Source organism: Condylostylus longicornis, unplaced genomic scaffold (genome assembly GCF_029603195.1).
Source record: "Condylostylus longicornis isolate FDR11 unplaced genomic scaffold, ASM2960319v2 ptg000049l, whole genome shotgun sequence".
Classification (NCBI taxonomy): Eukaryota; Metazoa; Arthropoda; class Insecta; order Diptera; family Dolichopodidae; genus Condylostylus; species Condylostylus longicornis.
In genome coordinates, this window is record NW_026578018.1 from 5249757 (window position 1) to 5276017 (window position 26261).

Below are 26261 nucleotides of genomic sequence, written 5' to 3' on the forward strand. Positions count from 1 at the left end.
ATAAATTTTGTTCTATTAAGGTGAATTTCGTGTTAAATGAAGTGTTACTGTTCAGTATACTCAATTTAATTTTTAAATTAGTTCTTGTATTATTATTCTATATAAATTAAAAATATTTACATTTATTTACTACATAAGTGCGTATATAGGCTAAATTTTAATGTAAATCTTAATTCAAATTCATATTATATATATAAATGGAATTTATTTTAAGTATATAGTATACTAAAATCAAAATTATGTTAAATGAGTATAGAATTTAGCTCGCACATTTAAAATACTAAATACAAAATTCACATATAATATGTTTGTATATTTTAAAATAATGTGCAGCAACAATGTCATAATAATAATTATTATTAATACATTTTTTCAAAATATATACCCAATTTAAAAGTGCGCATACATAATTCAAATATTAAATTACATATGCGAGAATAAACAGTATAACCCTTATAAAATGAATTTGAATTTTTTTTTTATTTCGTTTATGATTTTTATGACTTATACTTTATGATTTCAATATAGTGTGAATTTAACATGAAATGAACACCTATTTAGAGGATTTCGGCAAATTAGCCAATAATGAGTATACACAATACTAAAAAGACTATTTTGGCAAAACCATACTTTATGAGAAGCTCATTTATATTTAAGCTGCTTAATTTTAAAGTAAATTCTTCATTATATAAAAAATAAAATTTGTAACAAAGTTCAGTTTCTTTTAAGTATAGGTTTGGTTGTTTTCAGATTATGCTAATATTTTTGTAAATCAAATGATGTACGGGTGAGATTTCTTTATTAAATAACCTACGATGACATAACAAAAATAAATTTGGTAAAAGAGTTTTAACATCCAAACTATTGGAAAATCACTTTACTGTTTCCCTTTAATCCAATCCCTTTAAGTGTTGCCCGAATTGTAATTAAAAGTGAAATAAATGCTTAATTGGCTTACTAAAAATGTTGTAATTTTCTGTAAAAACTACTTAAATTTATAGATTTTCAATGAAATGTGTAATATGTTAAATGTTACTTGTTAAACGAATACCCTGTTAAAAGGAAAGTAGATTCATTTATACCTATATTACATTTTATTTCAGTCAATTTAAAACTGTGCGCTTATACTTTTTCTTACTTTATCAAATTAAATTTATAAAGTGTGCAAGTGCCGTAAATTTTTAAATTGAATTATCATTTTAAATTAAATTATTCTTTATTGTGAGAGAAGAGGATAGCAAAATTTTTCTCAATTTTATTTTCTTTTCTCTTTCGTCATGAAAATATATTATGTAACATATATTCATGTTATATATACTTGATAAGGAGAATTGATTTCAAAGTTAACAAAAAGGTTATCTTATTTTATACAAGTTATTTATTTTATACATGCATATATACCTACAAATACAATGTGTTGCATGACTTTATTTTTGTAGAATATAACGTACCTCTATATATTACGTCTATATTTGAATGCTATATGTATATATATAATAGTGCCAAATTTAAAACCTTATTATTTTCGAAAAGATTGAGAGAAACTTTGACATTCATAAGAAAGCTCTTGTTTTGATCTTTCCAAATCATGTTTCATCTTGCGTTTATCTTGATACAGGAACGGAGTTATACTTAAAATTTCAAAAATAAAAAAAAAATTTAAAACTTCCTTTCTTGAAACCTGTTAAGATGTGAAAATTGTCTGCATATAAAAAGTTTATGGCTCCTCATGACGATTTATACGATGGTATATAGCAGTTCGCTTGGGAATGAGACACTCTGTGATTGGATAAGAAATATTTTCCATAATAAAAAGGATTTCTTTTATATGCAATATTCTTTTTATCTCATGTACATTGTTTTTCAATAAAGACTTTATAAAATGTGTAAATAAATATTCTATTTGTGTATTTTTCTAAAAAGAAAATTTGAATTATTTAAATATAAAAATTTATGTAGGCACATAAATAGGTAAAATAATATTGTATACTTTACATTCTATTCTCATTTAGTAAATAAGTAGATGTAAAATACTCAATCGAGCAAATTTATTGCAGTTGTGTACAAGTGTACCTCCCTCTTTATTTGTTAAATTTGGAAGTAAATAGGTATATACTTTAATACTCATTCTGAACTTTTGAAGTGTTCTGAATTAATGGAATGATTATCAGTAGTTTTGTTATTTTACAACAATAATGTCTAATGAATCATATTATAGCAAAATTTGTCAGTAAATTAAATATATTGAAAAATTATTAACTTGTTTAAATTTCTGACAAAAGCTGGTGTAAATAAATTTTCAGTATTGTAGTAAATGGGTTATGGGAACTTATTGCATATAGTAAAAGCAATGTTCAAAAATATATTACCAAATAATTATATTGAAACTCTACTCTGGCTGAAGTAAGAAATCTGTGTTTTATGGAAATTGTGTTATAAAAGAGCAAAAATTACCGTAACTATAGATGTCCGTAACTACACCTCTTAATTTCTCTTAAATACCTTTGTATAGGTTGATGTATTATATAGTTGACAATATATTATACGTATACGTTTAGAATGTTATACGCTCTTTAATGGATAATATACCATAATTATTCCATAATTATTTACTAAAATGAATTAATATAACAGTTAAAAATTATTAAAAATTAAATCTTCAAATTAGTTAAGTTTTTTAATTGCGACAAACTGGTCACTCAAAAATTAAAACTTTTTTTTTATTTAAGTAGGAAAACATTTAGAGAAATTTATTACCTTGTGAAGTTGAATAATTAAATTATAATTTTAAAGCATCAGTATTAGACCCTGATGCTTTAAAATTATAATTTAACTTAAACTAACTCACTAAAATTCACTAAATTAGGTTAAATTATTCGTTTCGTTAAACAAATTGGTTATTTTTATTCAATTTTCAAATTTATCATTCACAATTCAAAAAGAGGTCAATTATAATAAAAACAAAACGCCTAATAATATGCAATAATAAAATTGGCATAATTAATAAACAAAAAATTTAATTTAATAGAATGTAGAATATAACAAAGAGGAAAATGTAATTAAATATTGAAAAAAAAAATACGCATAATATTTTTTTAATAAATATACAAAAAAAAATAGGAAAAACAAAAACAAAATATTTATTTTATTTTTAATTTATTTTTAATGTTTTCTAAATATTTAATTTTTTTCTCTTAATTTTTAATATCATTACGAATTTAATTTATTTAATTTTTTTTTTTAAATATTTTATTTAATCAATAATAAAAAAAAAAATATACTTTTTCCTATATATTTGGTCGTTTTTTTCTTTGTACTTTTTTTTTATCTTTTTTCCGTGTTTATTTTTTGTGTTTCAAAAAATAAATTTATAGGTCTGTGATATGACTACATGAGCAAGAAGACAGTTAAAGCAACCTTTTCAGAAAACATTAAACTAAAAATTTGTTGGTAATGTTTTTGAAATTTTAAAATAATTTAATTTTTATTTTTTTTTATTTTTTTAAGTCTCTTATATACATTTCATAATTTTTTTATTTTGAATTTATTTTTAAATAATTTTAAATTTTTTTTAATTTTAATTCTTTTTATTTTTATATTAAGAAAATTTTTAATTCATGTACAAAAATTAATTTAAAAAAATAGGCTAAAAATATTATGTATAAAATGTTTAAAAATTATTTATTAAATAATTTTTTGTCTAATTTGCGCTTTTGTATATATAAGTGAAATTAATTGAAAAACAAAAAGGTTTCAAGCTTCTGGCAACTTGATTTATGGCATTGTAAATAAAATTTATATATATATGTATGTGCATTATATTCATAAGTATGTAAAAAATATTTATAATTTTTGATTTATTTTTTACATTTTTTGTTACACTTTATTTTTTACATTTTTTAAATATTAATATTTATTAAGCATGAAATTATTGATTTTGAAAAATTAATTAAATAAAAAGAATCGAAAATAAGATAAAAAAGAAAACAAAGAAAAAAAATTTTTTATTTGAATTTTATTTTTAGTTTTTTTTTTCCTTTCTTTTTCAATTTCTAAAATAAACATTAATGTGTATGTGTATGTGACAATTCGTTTTTGAATGCTAATTTTTTTTTAAAATGCTTTAAAAAACATTTTAAGCTTTTTCTTAAATCTCAGTTAAAATTTTGTTTTATTTGAATTTCTATTAAAAGCTTGAAAAGCTTTTTATTTAATATTTTAAATTTTTTCTTTTCCTTTTATTTTTTGCAAATATATTTTCCAAAATAATTTTGTTTTCAACTTAATTTTTCTATTGTGAATGAATGTTGGTGCAATATGTTATATGTTATCAGTTATAGTATGATCAACAAGTTGTTGTGTGTATATGTATTATTTGAGCGAATAAATTTAAATAAATTCACAATAGTAATTAAAATTAAATTTGAATAATGAATAATAGTTCTATTATATGACAATTTTGTTTTTGAGAACTTTAAGAACGATTATCACTCGATATTCTGTTAGTCGCATCACTTATTTATTTTCTGAATAAAATTCAAATGATTTCAGATTTTTCTCATGAAAAATCAATACCAAAAGTTAAAATTCTTTAATGAAAACCAAAATATTTTTCAATAATAGATATCACTTCAATTGATAGGCGACTAACAGAATATGGGTGTATAATTATACGATATTTTAAATAGTAGGAATTATGTTAAACACATATAGGTTTGCCCAATCTATATCATTTACCTGAAAATGAACTATTAAACGGATATATAAGCCGATTATTAAGCCAAACTATATAAGCCATCAAAATCATTAATATTAAAATCTTTACAAAATTTTCTATTTTAAATTTTTGTATAGAGTAGCAATTGCCAATTGTTTTTCTATTATGGTAAAATTTATAGTTCTAATAGAGGTAAAATGAGGTCAAACGAGTCAAATATTATAGAAATAGTAATTTAAAATTTAGAACTGGATTTCTCTTATAGGATTCTTTATAGGATTGTATTTGGATTTTAAATATAAATGTATATTTAGTATAATTGCTAAGATTAAATTAAAAAGAAAAATTAGTTGAAATAACACGGCCAATTACTTGTAGTTTATTCATTTGCTAAATTTCTTCCGTATTTCAGAGAAGATTAGTAACAGTAAGAAAAAACATTATTTTTATATGAAAATGTAAGGTTTTGAAAAGGATCGAAAACTTTATTGAAAAGTTCCTTAAGTTAAGGTATTAAGGAAATTTTTGAAATAGAAAGAGAGTTTTGTAAAATATACATAAATTTATTCGATTTTAAATTTGCCAGAATATTCGATTTATTAACTAATTTGAATTTGAAATCTCAAAAAATTTCTCTTGTATCTTGTGAAAAAGATACGATTCTCATATAACACGTTCTAAAAATTTCATTTTAATAAAAATGCGACCCTATTATTTGAAATTGGAACTATATTTTTAAATTTACACTTTTTCACAATGATTCACAATTAATGTTTCATTCAAAGTTATAAACCATTCAAAATAAAACGTTCCTTAACATTCACAATTCCTACTTCATATTTTATTCTTCCTAGGAATTTCTTATGATGTAAAAATACGAATTATTTTTATTTTTCTCCATAAACTTAAACAAAATGGTTTGTGTTTTTAATAAGCATACCTAATTCCTAAAATAAACAACAAAAATTTTTGACATTTGTTGTTTTTATTTTTTCCTTCAAAACACAACGTTATTCGGTATTAATTCCGAATTTTCATGATTGATAGAAGTTGCCTGATAGAAGTCACCAGATATAGCCAATCAAATTGTTTAATTTTAATTTTACATAGAATGTGTTTGGTATTTTATTGTCAATGTATAGGTGACAATTGCACAAAATACTTGGGATTTCGGCGTGAATACACACAATTTAGTACAAATTGTATAAGAAAATAGCCGACTCTACACTATTTTGCTTGCTTGTTTGGAGCGAAGGAAAAAAAAAAAAAAGAATTTTACTTAATAAAAAAAAAAAAGAGAAGAATAAGAGGAAAATTTTTGTGTGAAAATAATTTTTAATCCAGAAAGCTCACAAAACCAAGAAAAGCAAAAAATAATTTAAATTTTAATTAAATTATTAGAAAATTTCAATTTTGTATAGAAAATAAAAGTATATTTTGATATCAGAAAAATATAAAAGTAAAAAAAAAATTAAAAGAAAAAAATTACTTATAGAAAAAGAAGAAAAGCAAAAATATTTTGTATTAAAAAAAAAAATCAAAGTAAACCAGTGAGTTGAAAAAAATTTTTTTTGTCATTTTCTAAAAATTTCAATTTTAAAAGGCAAAATATTTAAAAAAAAAGTCTTTAAAACAAGAAGTTTAAATTAAAAAGATTTTTTGATATCAAAAAAAGGAAAAATAATTTTATGTAAAAAAGAAACACGTTGAAATAAAATATTCCGGCATCCATTCCTGTGTGTGGACCAGCAAAATAGAAGAAAAAAGAATAAAAAGAATTCCTGAATAGAAAAAAAATATTAATTGTTTTTTTTTCTGAACTTAAGAAAAAAGGAGGCATTTTTTGAAGAAGCATCCATTGTATAAAAAAAAAAAATTTGAATAGGTGACTAATATTTCTATAAGAAAAAATTCATCCAAAGAAATTTTAGCTGATTTGGCTTGTGGCCGGCTTTGTAAAGGAAATACACAAGAGGATTACGTACCCATATTACAAAATTTTTAATTTCTTTTTTATATTCTAAGATACCAAAAAGTAAGTGTAAAAATTTTTGAAATTTTTTATAATTTTTTTTATTATAGTTATTTAAATTTTATTTTTATTTTAGTTCATTAACACATCCTAATTTCCTTCAATCCTAAAATCACATTTGTATTAATTGCATTCATGAGTGTATATTGCATTTATTACCTACCAATTTCCAAATTTTTTATATTTGAAATATAATATTGTAGTGAGTCGCCTGTTACTGTACACTTACCTTGTGATAATTGAATCAGATTCAAATAAAGAGAATTAAATTTAGTGTATACATACCTATCTACCCGGATAGGTAGGTGAAATATAGGTAATCTAGGCATAGTTCTAAGTACATACAATATAGAATTAATAAGTATGTGCACATATATAACTAAACAAGCTTACCTGTCTAAATGCATAATGCACTTTTTTAATACAATAATTTGCCTAGTTAATTTAAAATGTGAAATATAAAAGAGGCTCCAATTATTCAGTAGGTAGGTAAGATAGGTAGATATAGGTACATATGAAGAAAAATTTTAAATAAAGCATAGATTTAGAACCATCTATCTTATTATGTATGTATGATTATGTATGTATGTATACATATATATATATATATATACTAATCTAAATATATAGATTTAAGTGCATCTATAGGTAGGTAATACTCTTACTTGCATAACTAGTAATAAAATATATTGATAAAATGCAAAGAGCCCACATTTTTCTAACCTCTTCCAAAATGCGTATGCATAAATAAGTAGAATAAATGTGGTTATACATAATACTTACATACATATTATATTGGTTATGTTGAAGAATAAGCAATAGAAAAAAAAACGTGGGAAGAGGTTTAAAATTAAAAAAAAGAAAAAGAATGAAAATTTTTCAAATTTTTTCTTGATTTTAAATTTAAATAATCATTTAATTTAAATGTTTTTCGTTAAATACTTAGGTATACCTAAAAGTATAATAGGTAGGAAGAGCATAAAAATCATGAAATTATTTTATAATTTTAATTGTTATATTTTAATTTTAGGTAGGTAGAAAAATAGGTACTCTGCGTTCTTAAATTTCTTAAAATAATTTTCTTAATTTTTCAAATTGAATGAAATTATTTTTTGAATGAAATAAATAATTTGAATCTTGTGTACGCTTACTAAACAATTCATTTATTTGTGCTTATATTTATGTATCTACATAATTCTGCGATATATTGCTCTTACTTCTATATTTTTGATGTTGTACATAATAATATATTGTTATACTATATAATTTATATTATTTGAAGTTCACATTGTATTTATGTATCTACAAAAATATGTATAGGTATATGATTATGTATAAGTTGATACATACACTTAAATAAAGAGTGTAAAAGTAAACGTAATAAGAATATAAAAATAAAAATATTACAATGCAGAAAAATTATCCTTTTCGCATGCTTGTCCCAATTTCCTTAATGTATCCATAAATTTATAAGGACATAATATATGTATAATAAAATATAAAATACCTACTTATATAAAATAAATACCTATATTAGATATATTTTAGATATTTATATAAAAATTTTATATTTGTATTGATTATAAAACAATGTAAAATAAATAAATGGTTAACACCTAAGTTATTTATTTTACAATATTATTTTATGTAAGGTATAACTAATAAGTAAGGTATACTTAATAATTTCAATAGTTTTAAATAAATAATATTAAATTAATTAAATATCTGGAGGAAATTATTGAATATTAGAAAATGTTTTTTAAATATGTAGGTGCTAAAGAAAACACACAAATTTATTTGAGTTTATTTTCGGTTTAACAAATAAAAGAATATGTAAAAGAAATACGAATTAAAGTTATTCAAATTACTCCTACATAATATAAGTAAGTAGGTATTAAAAATTTTTGAGATTTGGAAACCTTTTAATTAAATTTAACTTCTAAATTTCAAATTAAGTTGACGTTGTTCTTGTGTTATCACAATTCATATGTCATTTACTCAATTATCAAAGCAGAATGGTTTTGCAGAACAATTGGTTTATATGAAAACATTTTTAAAAGTTTCTGAATTATTTCTGAATAATTTTATATAAATTTAATTGAAATTAAAAAAAAATGTAACTAATTTCTTTAAAATGTGATTTATAATCTAAGGTTTGGCTTATACTAGTCGTATCGGTTTCAATTTCGTTCTCCTGAAAAATTCGTAGAACTTATGTATCGATTTAAGGCAAAAGAAGATATTTATAATAACGCCTCGTATATTTGACATACTTGTTATACTTACTTACATTTGATTGATATATGAAAATTTTATGATATAATTTCCAATAAATATTTAAATATTAAAGTACCTACCTAGTCATCTATTCTAATATATATAAAATATGAGTATATCACCTGCCATTATATTAAAAAAAATTTTTTTCACATTTTTAAGAGAATTTTTTTTTATTGAGCTTTATTTTTTAAATTTGGTAAAAGAAAAGGCTGTGCTGTGCACCCTCTTTAATCATAAAAAATTTTTTTTTTTATGAAAATCATAAGAGTAAAAAATTAAACATCAGAGAAATAAAAATAAATGCAAAAGAAATGGAAAAGAAAAAGTAAAAATATTAAAAATTGGCGCTTAAATTTTTTTATTATATTTTTTTTTTCCATTTTTTTTTTGTTTGATAAGAGGTGCGATTAAATAAATTGTTGGTGATTGACTGATAAAATTAAAAAAAAAAGAAAAGAGAAAGAAATCAAAAAAAAATATTAAAAGAGAAAATATTTTTTGTTTTTCATTTCTTTAAATTTAGTTTGTATTTCAATTTCAAGTTTTCGGGGCATTTTCATAATAATTTAATGTATGTATGTATGTAATTACAAAACATGATCTGAGTATGTATGTAATTACAAAATATGATGCAATACAAAGAATCAAGGTCTTATGATTAGTTTATTTTTATATGTACATGCATTGTAGGTGTCCATATTAGCTTTTTAAAATTATTAAGAGCAGACTGTGATTAGCGACTTAAAGAAATATAAATTCTGATTTAAAAATGATTTCTGTAAAAGTGTAAACCGTTTACAAATTTTAAGCTACTAGACGTAAGGCAGTTTATTTCTCGATATTTGAAATTTTCGTTTTGCTAGTTGATTTTAAAAAAAAGTCTAATTGGAAATTCGAGCGGCTTTATTTGTTTTAATAGGGGAATTAGTTTTTTTAATTTGTATTTTTTTTTTTGGAATTGAAATTAAAATTACGGGCATTGTAAATTCAAAAGCAGTGAAATTTAAAGATAGGTACCTTATTTTATAATATTGAGTTAACAAATAGAATATGTTTGTGGTATAGGCAAATGCATTAGGTTTAATTTATTCCGAATTTTGGTCTCAGTAACTTGATGAATAATTTAAGTAAATAATCAAATATCAAAAATCAATAATCAAATATTAATTTATTAGTTATTATAATTTTAATTGTTCATATTAATTTGAATTAAAATTAGAATGGGGTAGATAAAGCTTAGCATGAAGAACATATTCTTGAATTAAGCAATTGATTTTGTTTTTATTAATTTTATTGAGTTTAAAAATTTATGAAAATTTTTTTAAGTTCAGTTTCCAATAATAAAAATTCATTCAACTTTTGATTATGTTTTAAATATAAATGCAATCTATATAATAATTTTGATCATGCGCTGTAAATTTCTTTATTGTCTCTTTGTAAAAATGAACTTGAAATTTTTTTTTGTAATATCTAATGGCACCCTAATGATTTTAAGAATTTTAAATTTTTTTTTAATTAAATTTTTTTTTTATAATCAAATTTAATCGGTTCAAATTTAATATTTACGTTTTTAAATATTTATTTTTAAAATTCTGTTTTTCTGGTTAAAAAAATTGTTTAAAGATTTTGACTTTTTAAATTTTAGGTAACTAAATTAACATTTTTGAATAAGCGGAATAAGAAAAACTGATTCATTTGTTGGAGTTTATTCGGTACTGTTGATATAATCTAAATTGATTTTGATTTTTCAAATTAGAATTCTTATCCAATTTAAGCATTACCCAATTTTTTCAGTTGATTTTTGGCGAGATTTTAATATAATTTCAACTAGTAATTAGGGAATTCCTGTTACTTGTAATGTTAGGCTAGATATGTGGATATAAGTGGACCAATAAATTTAGATCCATTTTAATTTTGAAAATTTTATAGATTAGATTATTAGATTTGAATCAATCAACTAATTAATATTGAAAGTTAGTGTCATTGTCATAGACTCGCAGTATTTTATAAACTCAAATATTTTTATTTAAGAAATCAAATTGTTAATAAATTAAAATTAAGTAACTATTCTCTTATAGGCTTACCTAATTTTTGATTTAATCTTAACAAAACTGTTCATGCTGATCTCATCGAAAATAGCTTGATTGACTAGTTAGAAGAAATGTTGAAAATTTTATTATGAAATTCTTTATGAATTTCTGCTGCTGTAGTTTTTTTTTTTCTTCAATTTTGTTTTCTGTATTTTGGATGACATTGGCAAACAAAATTTAAAAAATGTTTTCGTTGTTGTTTCTTTTGGATTTTTCGTTCTTATTTTTTTTTTTTTTACAAAAACTTGTTTAACTTTTAAATTATGTATTTTATTTGCTTTTAATTTACACATTCTTATGTTTAATTATAAAACTATTTTGAAAAAAAAATAATGGAAAAATTAAAAGAAAAAATATTAATAGAGTAAAATGATTTTCGAATTAGACACCTACTAAATATTAGTTTACGCTTAATTTTCATAAGTCAACATTTTATTGTAAAAAGTTACTAAAATATTTTTTAGCAAATTATTGATTTTAATTTTTAATTTTTTGCTTTTTCTGAATACTCTATGTTTCTATAATGGAATAGTAAATAAATATTGGTTAGACATTAATGTGTTAATAAAAATTCAATACAATTATTTAAATTTAAATGTTAATACAGGAATCCTTCAAATAATACGAAAATGAATGTATTTACTTGTATTGGAAAATTTCCAATAGTTATGAAGAATTTATATTATAGAAGAAATGTCGAATGTTTATAGGGTCTACATTTATAATCATAAAAAAATTATTCGTTTACGATTATTTAATGTTAATTATTTTATTAAATTGTACTTATTGCAACTACGAGAAATATGAGGGATTTAATTGCAAATCAAAATCAATAGTTTTCATCAAATCAATTAGAAATTAGTGCAAAAGTGATCAAATTCAATATTCATGCTGGCTTAATTAGAATTATTTTTGCAAAAATACTGTGTCCATTTTACTCATACCTTTAATGCAATTAATTTTTATTGGACTTGCAAACCTTTGACAGCTAAATTTTCAAGTTTAAATTTGATTTTTGAATCACATTATTCAAAATGCACTTATTTTTTGAGAGATAGCTAAGTAATACCAATAATATTCTGAATAAAGCGCTCTTAATGGGTGTTTCAGCTTACATATTAATTATAAATTTTATTATATACTTACTATTAATTATAAAATTTCTCACATTCCTTAAAATTGTATGATAACAGTAAATTTTGAAATGCCATCCAATAAGGCATTTTCTTTTTGCCTTCGTAATTATTGCAATTACGATTCTTCTCAACAATTCAGTTACTTCTTAAGAATAACTAGCGTAATAACTATGCGAATAACGTATAAAATACTATAAGTACTTCTACCATTTCCAAATTTTGGTACTCATATGGTATAAAATTAATAATGAATATAAACTGTACTATTCGAGGGATGCTTGTATATTTTCTATGAATAATGCTTTTATATTATAAGGTTTTTGTTTTAAATTTCCAGGATACATTAAATATGCCAGTATACATCCATATATATATATATATATATATATGGATATACATATATATATATATATATATATGTATATATATTATATACATTATTAATACACATGCATATATTATACTGTTACATTTAATTTATGTATATATTTGATTTCATCAAATATTCTGACAATGATTCATTGACTAGGTAATCAAGGTGCCATTTAATATATTATTTAATAATATGTAAAATACTTATTACATACATAATGTATTACAATTTTACGATTAAATAAAATTGATTTTTTTAGGTCAAATTATTTGTTGAGCTCATTATTAATATTAATGATTATGTTGTTGTTCTTTTTTTATTTCTTATAGTTTTCTTAATTTGTTTTTTTTTTTATATTTCTTGTATTAAAGTTTTGATTAAATATCGATTATTTTTGTTGGTAATTTGTATTTGAATGCAAATTGTGTTGTTAATACTGGCATTTAAGTATTTTGTTATATAAAATGAAACAAAACAAAAATCTACTTAATTTGTTGGAAAAAATAGAAGAGGAGAATAAGAAATAAAATAATTTCTTAATTTGTTTGGGCGATTTGTATATGAAAAAGTCTCTCTATATTTTTTTTGTAATTTGTGCAATGAATTTAGTTTAAAGTATTAGTGTTGAGGAATCAATAAAAAGCTAAAAATTATGTAAATTTGTTATAAGTAATCTTCTAACACATAATTACATGTGTTAGAAGAGTTATAAAAAACGTGTTAAATATTACAGGCATTTAATTTTTAAAGAAATTATGGCAAAAATTAAATATAATATTAAACGTTTAGTAAAAATTCTTAATCTACAAAATTTCATGTTTTCATATCTTTTAGTTTGGGTGAGTTATCTTGGGCTGTTACTTCGAATTAACAAAGTTTTGATATGAATCACAATTTTTAAGTTATATTGTCAAAAAATTCTTGAAAACTGGTAATTTAAAATGAAAAATTACATATTGAATTGGGTCTAAATCTGTCATATGTCGATTTAATTGTACAACGCTAGAATATCCAAAGTGATACATTTCTAAAGTTACAGTATATTCATTTTTGAATTTACAAAAATTTAGAATTAAATTGAAATTCAAAATATTGATTTAAAACGAAATTTTTTAATTGATTTTTACGTGCTTACTTTTATGTATAATTTGAATAAATATCCTCTTCTGTCCACAAATATTCACTAATGTTATAACCTTTATAACTAAATGTATAGCGTAATTATTATACAACGCTGAGAAATATACAAGAAATCGAAATTGAATTAAGTATTAAAATTCTCTCTCTTGAAATAATAATTAAATTTATTTATTATAGTGATTATTGAATATTTAAGTACAACTGTTATAAGTATTACTCATATTTTTTTTGCATTCAATAAATTAATATATAAGTTTTAAAAAACGCTTAAAAACATTCATTCATATATACAAGTGTTTTTTATAATTTTATTTTCAAAATTATAATTTGCAATGGTAATAATTTCACTCTAATTCTTATTTTGTTATGCATTTAAATATTTCGAGTTCATTTGATCATATTCGAATATTTTAAAATCTATTCTAATATTATATTCTTTAATTTTTGAATTGATTTTCAAATATTGAAATTAAAATAAGTAATTACGACCAAAATTTAAATAAGTATAATAGAAAAAGAAACCTGATATACCAATATGATTTCCTATTTTCTATTTATTATATTATTCATTATTCAAAATTAAATCATAAGTATAAAGAGAATTTTATAGATGTTTCATTTTTTTGGCGGCAAAAATTTAGTCATAAATTTTACTTAAATTTGAGCTTGTGTTAATTTAATCAAGAAATTTAATTTAAGTATAATAGTTTCCTATAAAGAAACTAAAATTATATAGGCGTATTTTGCTAAAAAATAATTTTTCAAATTATTTTTTTGAATGAATAAAGTTGGGTCAAACCAATGGTTTGTATTGTAGCACTTTTCCCTTCAACAAGTGAAAATTCTGCTTTTAAATACAGTCTATGTATAGCTATCACACTATTAAAATTATTTTCATTCATATACAAAACTATTTCTAGGATTGCATATATTTAGGACGACGCATATATGCAGTCTTTGAAATAAAGCAAAAATTAATATAAAAAGGGGTTAACATAATGCTCGATTTTAAGGGTTAATTGTGTGAGTTAAGAAAAATAATTATATTTTTTAATTTCACGGAATTTACCGCTAGCTTTTTGCGTTTATAAAAATTTGGAAAAGCTTGCGGTTTCGGAAATATAAGGTGTCAAAAATTCAAATTTTACGAATTTAAAGAGGTGATAACTTGAGAGGGGGTGGATATGGAAAAAAATTTTCTTCTAACAAAATGAACTATTTATTAATATCTAAAAGCTCCTAATTTCAAGCTTCTACAGTCTGGAGTCTAGAAGAAAAACGACATCAAAAATTTGGAAAAAAAGGACTTTAAATAACGGTAAATTTGAGCGGCCATTTTGTTTTTCTTAAGTTAAACTATAGTATACCGCGCAAGGGGAAGCAAGCCACTGCCTTTCTGCGTTTGCAAAATTTCAAAAATGCTTATGGTTTCATTGCAACAAATATTTAAAAAAGGCCATTTTTAGGGTTTTGGGGGGGTATAACTTCTAGAGGGTGGGAGATAGGTAAAAATTTTATTCTACGGAAATAAGTTTCTAGTGAAGATCTATGTACGTATTAAATTTCAGCTTTCTATCTTCAAAGGTGTAGAAGTTTTGTAAACAGACACACGGACAGACGGACGGACGGACGGACGGACAGAGTGAAACTAATAAGCACTTTTTTCAAAAAATTTTTTGGAAAAGTGCTAAAAATTAAATCTTCTTTTCTTTCCAAAAATATTCATATTTCATTTAATATAATTTATTATATAATAAAAAACAAGTTACGTACATTTAATATTTATATAATATAACAATATTTATACAATATATATATTCACATAACATACGATTATATACGCATATAGCTTTAATTCTTCTTCAAATATTTTTTTAACTAAATTTGGTACGTTGTTCTTTTCTTGATTTCCAATTAATAATTTATGAATAAAAAAATCAAATAATTTACTAAATAGACAAATAATATATTATGTAAATAATATATAAGTATATATAAGTATAAATGGATAAATGAGCATACATAGGTGAAATATAAAGTTCAATATTTTAATAAATTATCAAAGTATATAATAAAAAATGAATAAAATTTCTTAAAGGAAATAAAATATAAAAATTTATTATTGAATTTAATATTACAAAATAATTTAAAACTCAATTAAATATTGATGTCTTCTTTATTTAAATATATATAAATATATGTATAATTAATGTTATAATTTAATTTTCTTAAATCAATTAATATGTAAGAATGATTTATTAATACATGCATAATATTCTATTCAGACTACAAGAGAATAAGATGTTATACTGTTCGATTAACAAGAAAATTTTAAAAAAATATTTTTGTATTTTGAAATATTTTTCAATTTCAATTTACTAAAAATTATTATGAAAAAAATTTTTTTGAAAAATTTTTTAAGGTTTCTTTCAAAATTTCCTTTGGTTTGAGGAAAAAGCCCCAAAAATAAATCATTCACAATAGGAAAATATGTTTCGAGAATATTCGAGAGTGACATGTTATTCGTTGTAGTGTGAATAGAATATAAGTATAGTGAATGAAGTATATCTTATTCACTAATGCGAATAAATGAAGTCAAATACTATAGTTATTGAAATATTAAAAATTTCTTCAAAAACGGAAGCTTATTGTATAATTTTCGGTATTTTAAGAAAATGTAAGCATTCCTCTAACAATCACAATGGAAATTATTAAATAAAAAAGAATTCTAAAATTTTGCGAATAGCATTTACAACTAAATTACCCTTATTCAATGTAATTTTATCCTGGAATTTTTATTTTTTCATATACTCATTAATTAAGGATACTGCCATAAAAATTGTCATTTTATGAATTTTTAGAAGTAAAAAAAAAATCATTAATTATCGATATATTTCTAAAAATAATTTGAATAAATATTAAGGGCGTTTCTAAGGAACTTAAACCTTTTATACTCACTCATTTTTTTTTTATATTTTAAATATTTGTTTTAGATATTTATAAATTTCTAAAATTAGGTCTTCATATATGATACTTACGAGTAATAATGCATAGGTGTAAATATTTAATGTTTTGTTCTACATAATAAATATATATACATAATTAAATATGTTTGTTTATTAACACAACTCTTATAAATTATTACATATAAGTATTATGTTAGAAATATAGATTATATTGGATTTTAAAAGTATGTATATATGTATATATAAATTCTATAGATTTATTATTAGATAGGTGTTTTGCGCGTTAAAAATTTCTAAATTATTCTCAAATTTCTTAAAATTATTAGAAATTTATATTATAATTTCAGTCTGACCCATATTTTACTTACTTATATATGACAAAATAAAATTGATATTCGATTTTCAATTCACAATTTAGTCGAAATTCAATTCACATTTCTATTTAGAATTTATAGGCGTGGAATACTATATATGTAAGTATTACTCGATTTAATCGGCGTAATTCATTTCCGTTAAATTTCTACTGTTCTACTGAAATAGTTTTAGAAAATGTTTAAAATTTAGATTGTCCTTCTAAAAAAAAAAAATGAGAAAATTGCCATTTTTTTCTAAGAACGTTTTTATATTTTCAAAATTTCAATTGTGGGGTGATTACAATGATTGCAATATAATACAAGCGAATTGTCCTTGTTTCGCAAAATATTTCTGCAATTATTTACATATATGTATGTGCTTATTTTTTGATTTAATAAGATGATGTTTAAAATTAAACAGTGCGCACGTAGTCGAGAGGTGTTGAGTATTTTTTTCGGTAGCAGTCTTCGTTAATTTTCTACGTGATATTTAGTCTCTAAATATAGCGCGGCTCCACGAAGAGGACACTAAGACCACAATTGTCAGTTGTGATGCCGCCGGGTCTTTTCCCTCTCCCTCATTAAAATCAGCCCGAGTTCTTCAGAAATATAAGAAAATATAAATTCTTTAAATTGTAGAGAATGTTTGTATTTTTAAATGAATAGAGAACAAGAGAAATAATAGTTTGGTTAATTTCAAGAATTGTCAAGTAATTTCATGGGAAATTTTATTTCATTAAGTGTCGTCGCATTAAAGTCCGAATGAATTTGTTGTTGACAGAATTTGTTTTATTTGTTGGCAGTCAAATTAAGATTAAAAGCCAAAATGTTTCCTTTCTTTTTTGGAAAACGTTTTATAAATTATGCAATATTCATTAAAACTGTAATACATTATACTTTTATAGCTCCTGTATAATACAAATAAATTGATCATTATTGATTAGGCATATATACATTATGTACATTATGTATACATGATAATATAAAATATATATATAGATATTATACTAATGTAAACATTTTGTTCATTTTATTTCATTCCCTCCGTTATATTTCTAACAGTTTCCTCTTAAAATGTGTTCTTATTTTCTATAATTCAAATTAAATAACAAAGAATAGGAAACGATATAAGATTATTGCATAAATAGAAGGTATAAACCATTATAAGCATTATTTTTTGTTATAAGCCTTTTAAGTTGTAAATAGCTATGTTTATTTATATAATCTAATAAAGACAATAAGTATGTTGTAATATATAAATTTAGCTAAAATGAGTACATTTTAAATTTACATTATGTGTATATACATTATACTTTTGAGTATAAGTATTAAAATAATTAAAGCTTTATAAGGTAGCAGTTATACAATAATAATCTAAAAATAAAATTTTGCTATTTTTTTTTGTTTTAATTTTAAAATTTTTAAATATAATAAATTTTTGTTTTGTTATACAATACATTATAAACATTATAAATATTATAAATTATTTTCACCTGTTTATAATGTTATAAAATAAAAATTTTCCTTTTGCGGGTGATAAATTTTATGACGAATGTCAGTCAGATTTTTTTTTTGTTTTCATAACATTTTCTCTAGCATGCAATTATTTTATTTAATAATTATTTTATATATTATGAAAAAAGAGGTGAAATAATATGACCTATATTTAAATTTATTACGGTTTTAGGGGTTAAATCAGAAACAGAAACTGTTGTACTTAATTAAAACAGAATACCTTGTATTTTTTAATATTACATATTTATTTTTAAGCTGACACTGAAAATACTTTCTTTTGCCTTAATTACTATACTTAGTTGAATTAATAAATCACTCAGTTTAAATAAATTAAATGAGTAATTTATAAAAGAGAATTTCTAAGGGTGACTTATCGTATGTGTATAAATTACTCACCTAGTTTATGAGCGAATATTATTATACTACTTAAAATTGAATTAGTTGAAATATGTATTTTTGTATATGATGTTGGTTTCTCTTATTTCTCATAACTTTTTTCTGACTGTACTTAAAAATTAGTATATTTTATTCTTATAACTAGTTTCTCAATAAGTACTTATATTTCGGACAATAATTCAAAATGATGATTTAAAAATCTTCTCTTGTGCAAAAACTCCTAGCTCCCAAACTGTATCAAAACTCTGCAAATACTTAAATATTAGACTGCAAAATTAGTCAAACGTGAGAGAATTTTTAATTTTCGAAATAATTTTATATTATAAAATTATTCCTGTTTGTGGTCAAGATAAATTTAAAATTGTTGTCAGTTGCATGTGCATATTATATTTTGTTGAGTAAAACTACATTGACGATAATATTTTCAGTTTATACATAAAATTGATTTTTATGGCATGGCAATAGAAAAATTTGAAATGTTTACATTTTCTATTATTAGGTTGACATTCTTATCATTCTTGTATTTGTAATTTTAAAATGAAAAACATTGAAAATTTTAAAAATTGAGAATTTTTACAATAAAAATTTATTGTAAATATTTCAAGTTCACAATTTTGTTTTCTTTTTGTTTCAATTAATTAAATTGTAATTATTGTTTTATTTTACCAAATTTAGGTATTTTGTGAATTATAACAAATGATTGTTTGAAGTATAACAATAAACTTATCATCGATTGTCAAGTTATTTTGAATTTGTTTTAAAAAATTATGTTTTATATTGAAAAATTTTTCTCACTTAATATTAGATAGGCGTTTCAATTGTTATGAATGTTATGATGCTGTCTGATCTTATATGAAATCAAAAATTCAATGGTGTGACTGCGTGTCACCTGTCAGGTCAGTAAATTATTTGGAATTATGAAAAATGTTACGAGTATTTATTTTTTTCGATATAAGAAAGTGAGAAAAAAATTCGTTCTCTCCGAGAACGCATTTTTGTTTGTTTTATGATCAATTTTGAATTTTTGATTTAAAATATGAAAGTTTTAAGGGTGAGAATTTTGTTATTTCGAATTGTCAACAATTCAACTTTTGTTTTAAAAGTCAGTTCCATTAACCTTGAATAATATTTTGCCCCATTAATTTTTACATTTCGTTTTTAAAAATAATTCTAGAATTTTTTTAAGTCTATATTATGCAGTTTATTATTTAATTTTTTTTTTTTTTTTTTTTACAAACTGCGCACATTTATCAAAATTTTTTATTGATCCCTGTATATACCAAAATTATACAATTTTTTAATTGACTCTTAAACATTAAGTTCCTTTTATTCGTGTTGTTTTCTCGTATGTATACATATAACAATTTTATTTTATTATAAAAAAAAAACCAAAACATTTTTTCAAAACATGCAATAATATTGATTTTATTTTTAATGTCTTTTTTCGATGAAAGTTTAATACTTTCTTTTAAATATGAAAAAACAAGAAAACATTTTGGTTTTTGGGCAATATTCCAAAATATTTATATTTATATAATTGTATTTTTGATATTTATAAATAGATAAATATATTCTTTTTTAAATTTTAAAATATTTCAACATGATTTCATCAATGTCATTAAAACCATTGTATGCTGCACGAATGAAAGAACTTATATTATTCTTATTTGAATTCTTATTATATCCAATTATTTATTTCAATTGAAATTTCGAAATTTCGAACTAAAAAGGAATAATTTAATTTTGATTTCAATGAAAATCAATAATTTCAATCAAAATCAATAAACGATCGTATACATTTGGTAAAGGTGTTTTCTATGAAAAATGGTAAATTTTCGAAAATTTTGAATTTTGAAAATGAATTATGGATAAATACGATCGTATGCATTGGCTAAATTTTTTTTTCTGAAGAATTGGTAAATTTTCGAAAATGAGTTATTGATATAATATTAATTGATATTGTTGTAATTTTAAGAGTATTGAAAATTTTCTGATAAAAAAATCCGTATTAAAATTTTTTTCGTAATTATTCTATGAAAATTGTATTGTAATTAATTGAAACTATCTGGTTATAGTGCTGCTTTTTCTTGACTGAAATGTGCAAAAAACTAATTCTCAAATTTTGAAATTAGTTCAATAGATTCTATATTTCTTTGTCTATTTAAAATTTTTTTTGAGAATGTCAAATATTCGAAATTGAAATTTCATAATATCGAATATTTTTAAATTTAAGAATGTGTTTAAGGTTATAAAGTCTGCGATTGAAATGATGACTTTTGTAGTTACTTATGCATTGTAATATTCTATTGTAGTTATTGTCATAAGCACCACAGAAAAATCTGTTAAAAGCATGTTTTGCAGCAAAGATTGCGTTAGCACGATTGGACGGTAATTAATAATTGCATGTAATGCTGTAATTTTCAAATTTAAATTTTAAATTATAAGATAATTTTAATATTTCAATTAAAAAATAGAAAAATTTACCTGCCTACAAACATTTATATGGTGATAAATTGTCAATTTGCTATTGCATTCAATATTTCCCATTAAATTGTGGTTAATTTCAATCAAATTTAACTTTTGGCATCTTTTTGTTGTATAAAAAAATTTTTTTTTTCATGTTAATTTCTCTATTTCCATAAACTGTTTTTGTGCTAATTTCCTTTTTTAAAAAAAAAAAGTAAATTTTTCGAAAATTTTTATACCAATAAAATGCCGCCGCCTACAAATATTTGTTTGTTAAATTTAAAATTAATTATGACTATTCCCGGAAAATGACAAAATATATAAAATGAAACTGTTTTGTTTTCCATAGGTGTACAGCGTGAAAATAAAATAAATAAATGTTTTTTTTTTTGTAAATGGCTAACTTGCATATTTGTGAGGTTATACCTATTTAGTGATGGTAGATTTCACATTATATAAAAAGTTATTTCAGTAAAGAAAAGTGTTGTATGCAAAAATAGTGTGTTTAATATAAAATTTATCTATTTTGTTTGTGGACAATCAGAAAATTTTTGTTAATTCCAGTTGAATTTCGGTTGAGAACGCAAGAAAGAATATTATATTTCATTGTAGAACTCAAATGATGACAAAACCATTTTAACCAAAAGTTAATAATTTTATGTCGGGCCAAATCGTAGTTTCAATTCAAAAATCTTAATTTAATCAATACTTAATTTAAATCAAATGTTTTTTGTGATGAAAATCATAAAGTAAAAACTTAAGTATAATGTCAAACGGACGATTATAGGGGTAGGAAAAGCAATCACAAGTGCATTGTGAGCATAATGAAACAGTTGCATTGTATGCCAGGCCAGCTTTACTGATTTAAACTTAACATTTTCTTAGACTGGTTAAATTAATACAAACTAAATACTTATATACGGCGAATTCATGCTCCTCATCCGGCGAATTCGCTAGAGTATTTTGAATTATGCATCTTTTTCAGACATTGTACAATATGGACAGTATTTTAATTAAATTTTTAATAGTAATCAACTAAAATGTACGACTTTACCAAATTTATCAATCTTTGATATAATTTTTGAAAAAATTTGTTTTAAAATGACGGAATCAACAATTTTTATTAAATATTTGAATATTATTATTTTAATTTAAAACTTTGTTTGTATTTAGAGACTTCCTGTGTTTTTTTTTTTGGTTATATACTATGCACAATATATTTTCAATTGATTCTCGCTACGAGGGCTGTCCCAGAATTAAGTAGCCTAACCAAGAAAACACAAAAATTTTGAAAAAAAAAAGATTGGCAGAAAGCCCTATCATTTTAAGGACTGTCTGTCACACTTTTATTTTGTTTTTTTCTTTTCAGATTACCGACTATAGTGAACCTTTTCAGTAAATTCTTAATATGGATAAAATTGGTCATCGTTATGTCATTCAATATTTTTATTTGAAAGGTCTTAGTCCAGCCAGTATCAAAAGTGAACTAGATTCTACAGTAGGAGAGTCTGCACCCTCATATCCAATGATTAAAAATTGGGTAGCGCAGTTTAAACGTGGCCGTACGAGCTGTGAAGATGAACATCGCACTGGTCGACCAAATAAGGTCACCACGCTAGAAACGGTTAAAAAAATCCACAGAATTATACTAGACGACAGTCGATTGAAAGTACGTGAGTTAGATGATATAGTAGGCTTATCAAAAAGTGCTGTACATCGGATATTGACCGAAAATTTGACCACAAACAACATCGTGAGGATGTTTCACTGAACTGTTTGGCCATGTTTACTAAAAATAAGACCGAATTTTTTATGGATCTAAAAGGGGATTATGTTGAGAAATAAAAATAAATTTTGTCAAAATTTTTGTGTTTTCTTGGTTAGGCTACTTAATTCTGGGACACCTCTCGTATAAGTAAAAAAAAAAAATTATTTTTTTCACAAAAAAATTAGGAAAAAGAAAAAACCTGGAACTTTTGACCGGTTTTTTTTACAGTTATTTTTATACGAGTATGTAGAGGCATGTTTATTCAGAAAAAAAAAGACAAAAAGTTTATCATTTATTAAATTTTTCTTTTTTGGTTTTTTACGGATATTATTGACCTTAAAATAGGAAAAATATTGTAGGTAATTTGGTTTATGTATCATTATATAGGCAGTCAGGTTTTGTTTGGTTTTTTATTACGTATACGAACAATATAACAGTTTGTCTTAAAATGTTTTACTTTTATTTGATAATATATAATGTACGTTTAACACTCAAATTGAACTATACAAGCATACACATGTCTAAATGTTTGTAAGCACATTCGTATATATTTTTATTAAATCTCCATAATATAATACGTATATTTAAAAAATATAATAAAATTTTATAGAATAATTTATGCGAATATAATTTGATTATAATTTTAAAAATTCAATACTTTTTGTTATATATTTAAAAGTAGGTATAACACTTAAATTAAATATGGTTTTGATGAAGAACTTTATTTTAACTTTACTTTAACTTATATCATAGATTTATTACATATTCAGTAAATTAATTTTGTAAATAATTTGAATTTTTTTATTTGGAATAAAATTATTTAGGTCCGGCTCTTTTAAAGTATAAAATGCCCAGTTCTGTTTATTTAAACTCAGTATAAATTACTTATAAATTATTATTTTATTTCATAAATTACATAAGTTTTCATATACTTAATTTGTAAAATTGAATTCAAGAGAAATGCGTGAAATATTCATATTAGTGAGTAAAAATAAACTCAAAAACAAGAGATATGAGTGAGAATTAGAAAAAACAGATGTTAATGAAACAACTAACAGGCCTATAATGTTAAATTAAGAAAATTTATAGTAATTTTACTTATGGTCGGTTATCTGACCATTGGTGCAGTGGTTATGGCACCGGTCCTTTAACCGAAGGGTCTCGGGTTCAAACCCCGGTCAGGTCACTATAAAAATTATATTCAATATTATTATATAGTAAATATTAATAACCTCAAATAATTAATATATAAATAAAAAACTACGGCAGGCTAGTCACCTACCTAGTTAAACCCTATGACGCTATGAAACTAGTGCATGAGAAATATTGCCCTTTGTATAGAATGTTCCGAAAATTGATATGTGTAATAATTTTTAGTACTTTTTGGGCTAAAAAATTAATTCATTTTTCTTAGATCCACCACAGTGTGCTGCATTAAAATTTTAATTTTATAAATACTTACTTGCATTTGAATTAACAATTTGGAATAATTCTTATTGTTTTTATTTCATATATTATTTTGTCTTAATTAAAGCTGTAACTGCAAAGTAGCAATACAGTAGCTTTTTTAATGATATTAATACATGCATACATTACCTTGTATGTACATAAACACATGTATATATTACGAACAGTTAGTATTAAAAATTCGCAAATTTTTTCTGATCAATCGACTTAAAATTACATATTTCACTTTGCCATTCCCCTTATCTCATTTATTTACATAGTTAGAGTATACATTAATTGTAATTATAATTTTAATGTACAAAACACTTTTTAATTACATATTGGTGCAATAGTATAATGATGTAATTCTTGACATGTAATGCTAATGTAAATATGTTTGAGCAAAAGCTGCAATATTTATCAGTAATTATTTCGTGATCACATTTAAAATTTTAATGATGCGCTTCACTATTATGAAAAATAAAAAAAAAATACTTTTTAATAAAAAGTAATATAGTTATATATGTAGATAACATGGCAACATTAATTGCAAATTTAATAGCTACGATTCTCAATTTAATGATAAGAATTAACTTTTATAACATTTACTCTTATTTGACTTTATTTGATTTTATTGAAACATAAAGTAAATATTTAACAAATCACGTTACAGTTTCCTGAGAAAAAATATTTTATATATACAATATATTGCTCTATATAATAATATCGTATGCCACAAAACAAACTTACGTTATTATATCGCAGTTGTTTACAAAACGCTACAAAAAAATACTGTCAATTGCATACTATTAGAGATTTCGTCTGCTTACTGTTGATGCGATTTAATATGTGATTAAATTCGATTCTTTTCAAAGAGCAAAGAGAGGGGAAAAAAATTTCCTCTTCATTTAATGTTCGCCCAAGAAATTCCAACAAAATATGTAAACTTTAAATTTCTCTTTGAATTTACAGAAAAGAGAACGTGTATAATGAAATGTAAAATGAGTGAGAATTTTGAATTGAATAAAAAAATCAATAAACATTTTATGCATTACACAAATTAAATTTTAACAGATCCTTAATAGCGTAATACAAACATTTTATTAATACTTTTTATTCATACTCATACATAACATAAATTACTGTTAAATTCCAAGCTAAAAGCAATAAATCATCATTTAATTTTTTATTTATATAATTTGATAAATTTTATAATTAATTTTAATTACATTTTTTTTTTCGCTACAAAATTTTGACCTTGTAGATTTTCGATTTCCATTTCTATTTCTATATGGAAAAAAAAATTTAAGTTTTACCTTTTATTATTTTTGTGTAAAGTTTATATAATTACAATGTTGTAATTAATTGTAGGTGGCAAATTTGTAATAATAATAAAAAATATCATATAAAATAAACTTTCATTTCTAATAATCTTCATTTTACAATTTAAAGTATATAGGAAAATTTTTTTTGATTTTTTTTATTTTTTTTATTCATAAATTCTAACCACAAATTCTAATAATAAAAATAATAAGAAAAGATTGTTAGTTTAATGTTTGTTCCAAATAAACGCCATTTTTCCA

The 26261-nt window shown here is 22.3% G+C and overlaps 1 protein-coding gene across 3 annotated transcripts in view; it reads left to right on the forward strand.

Moving 5' to 3' along the window:
• Positions 1-26261, forward strand: part of LOC129611442 (dynein light chain 1, cytoplasmic) — an 88010-nt gene that overhangs the window by 4201 nt on the left and 57548 nt on the right. Inside the window, exon 2 of one of the 3 annotated variants that reach the window (XM_055524619.1) lies at positions 3373-3450. The exons of 1 other annotated variant lie outside the window; for it this stretch is intronic. In XM_055524619.1, the coding sequence (XP_055380594.1) occupies positions 3392-3450 (59 nt within the window). In that variant the 5' untranslated portion in view covers positions 3373-3391. Of the gene's footprint in view, positions 1-3372; positions 3451-5876; positions 6753-26261 lie in introns of those variants that run through there. One more of the 3 variants, XM_055524620.1, reaches the window with a different exon arrangement.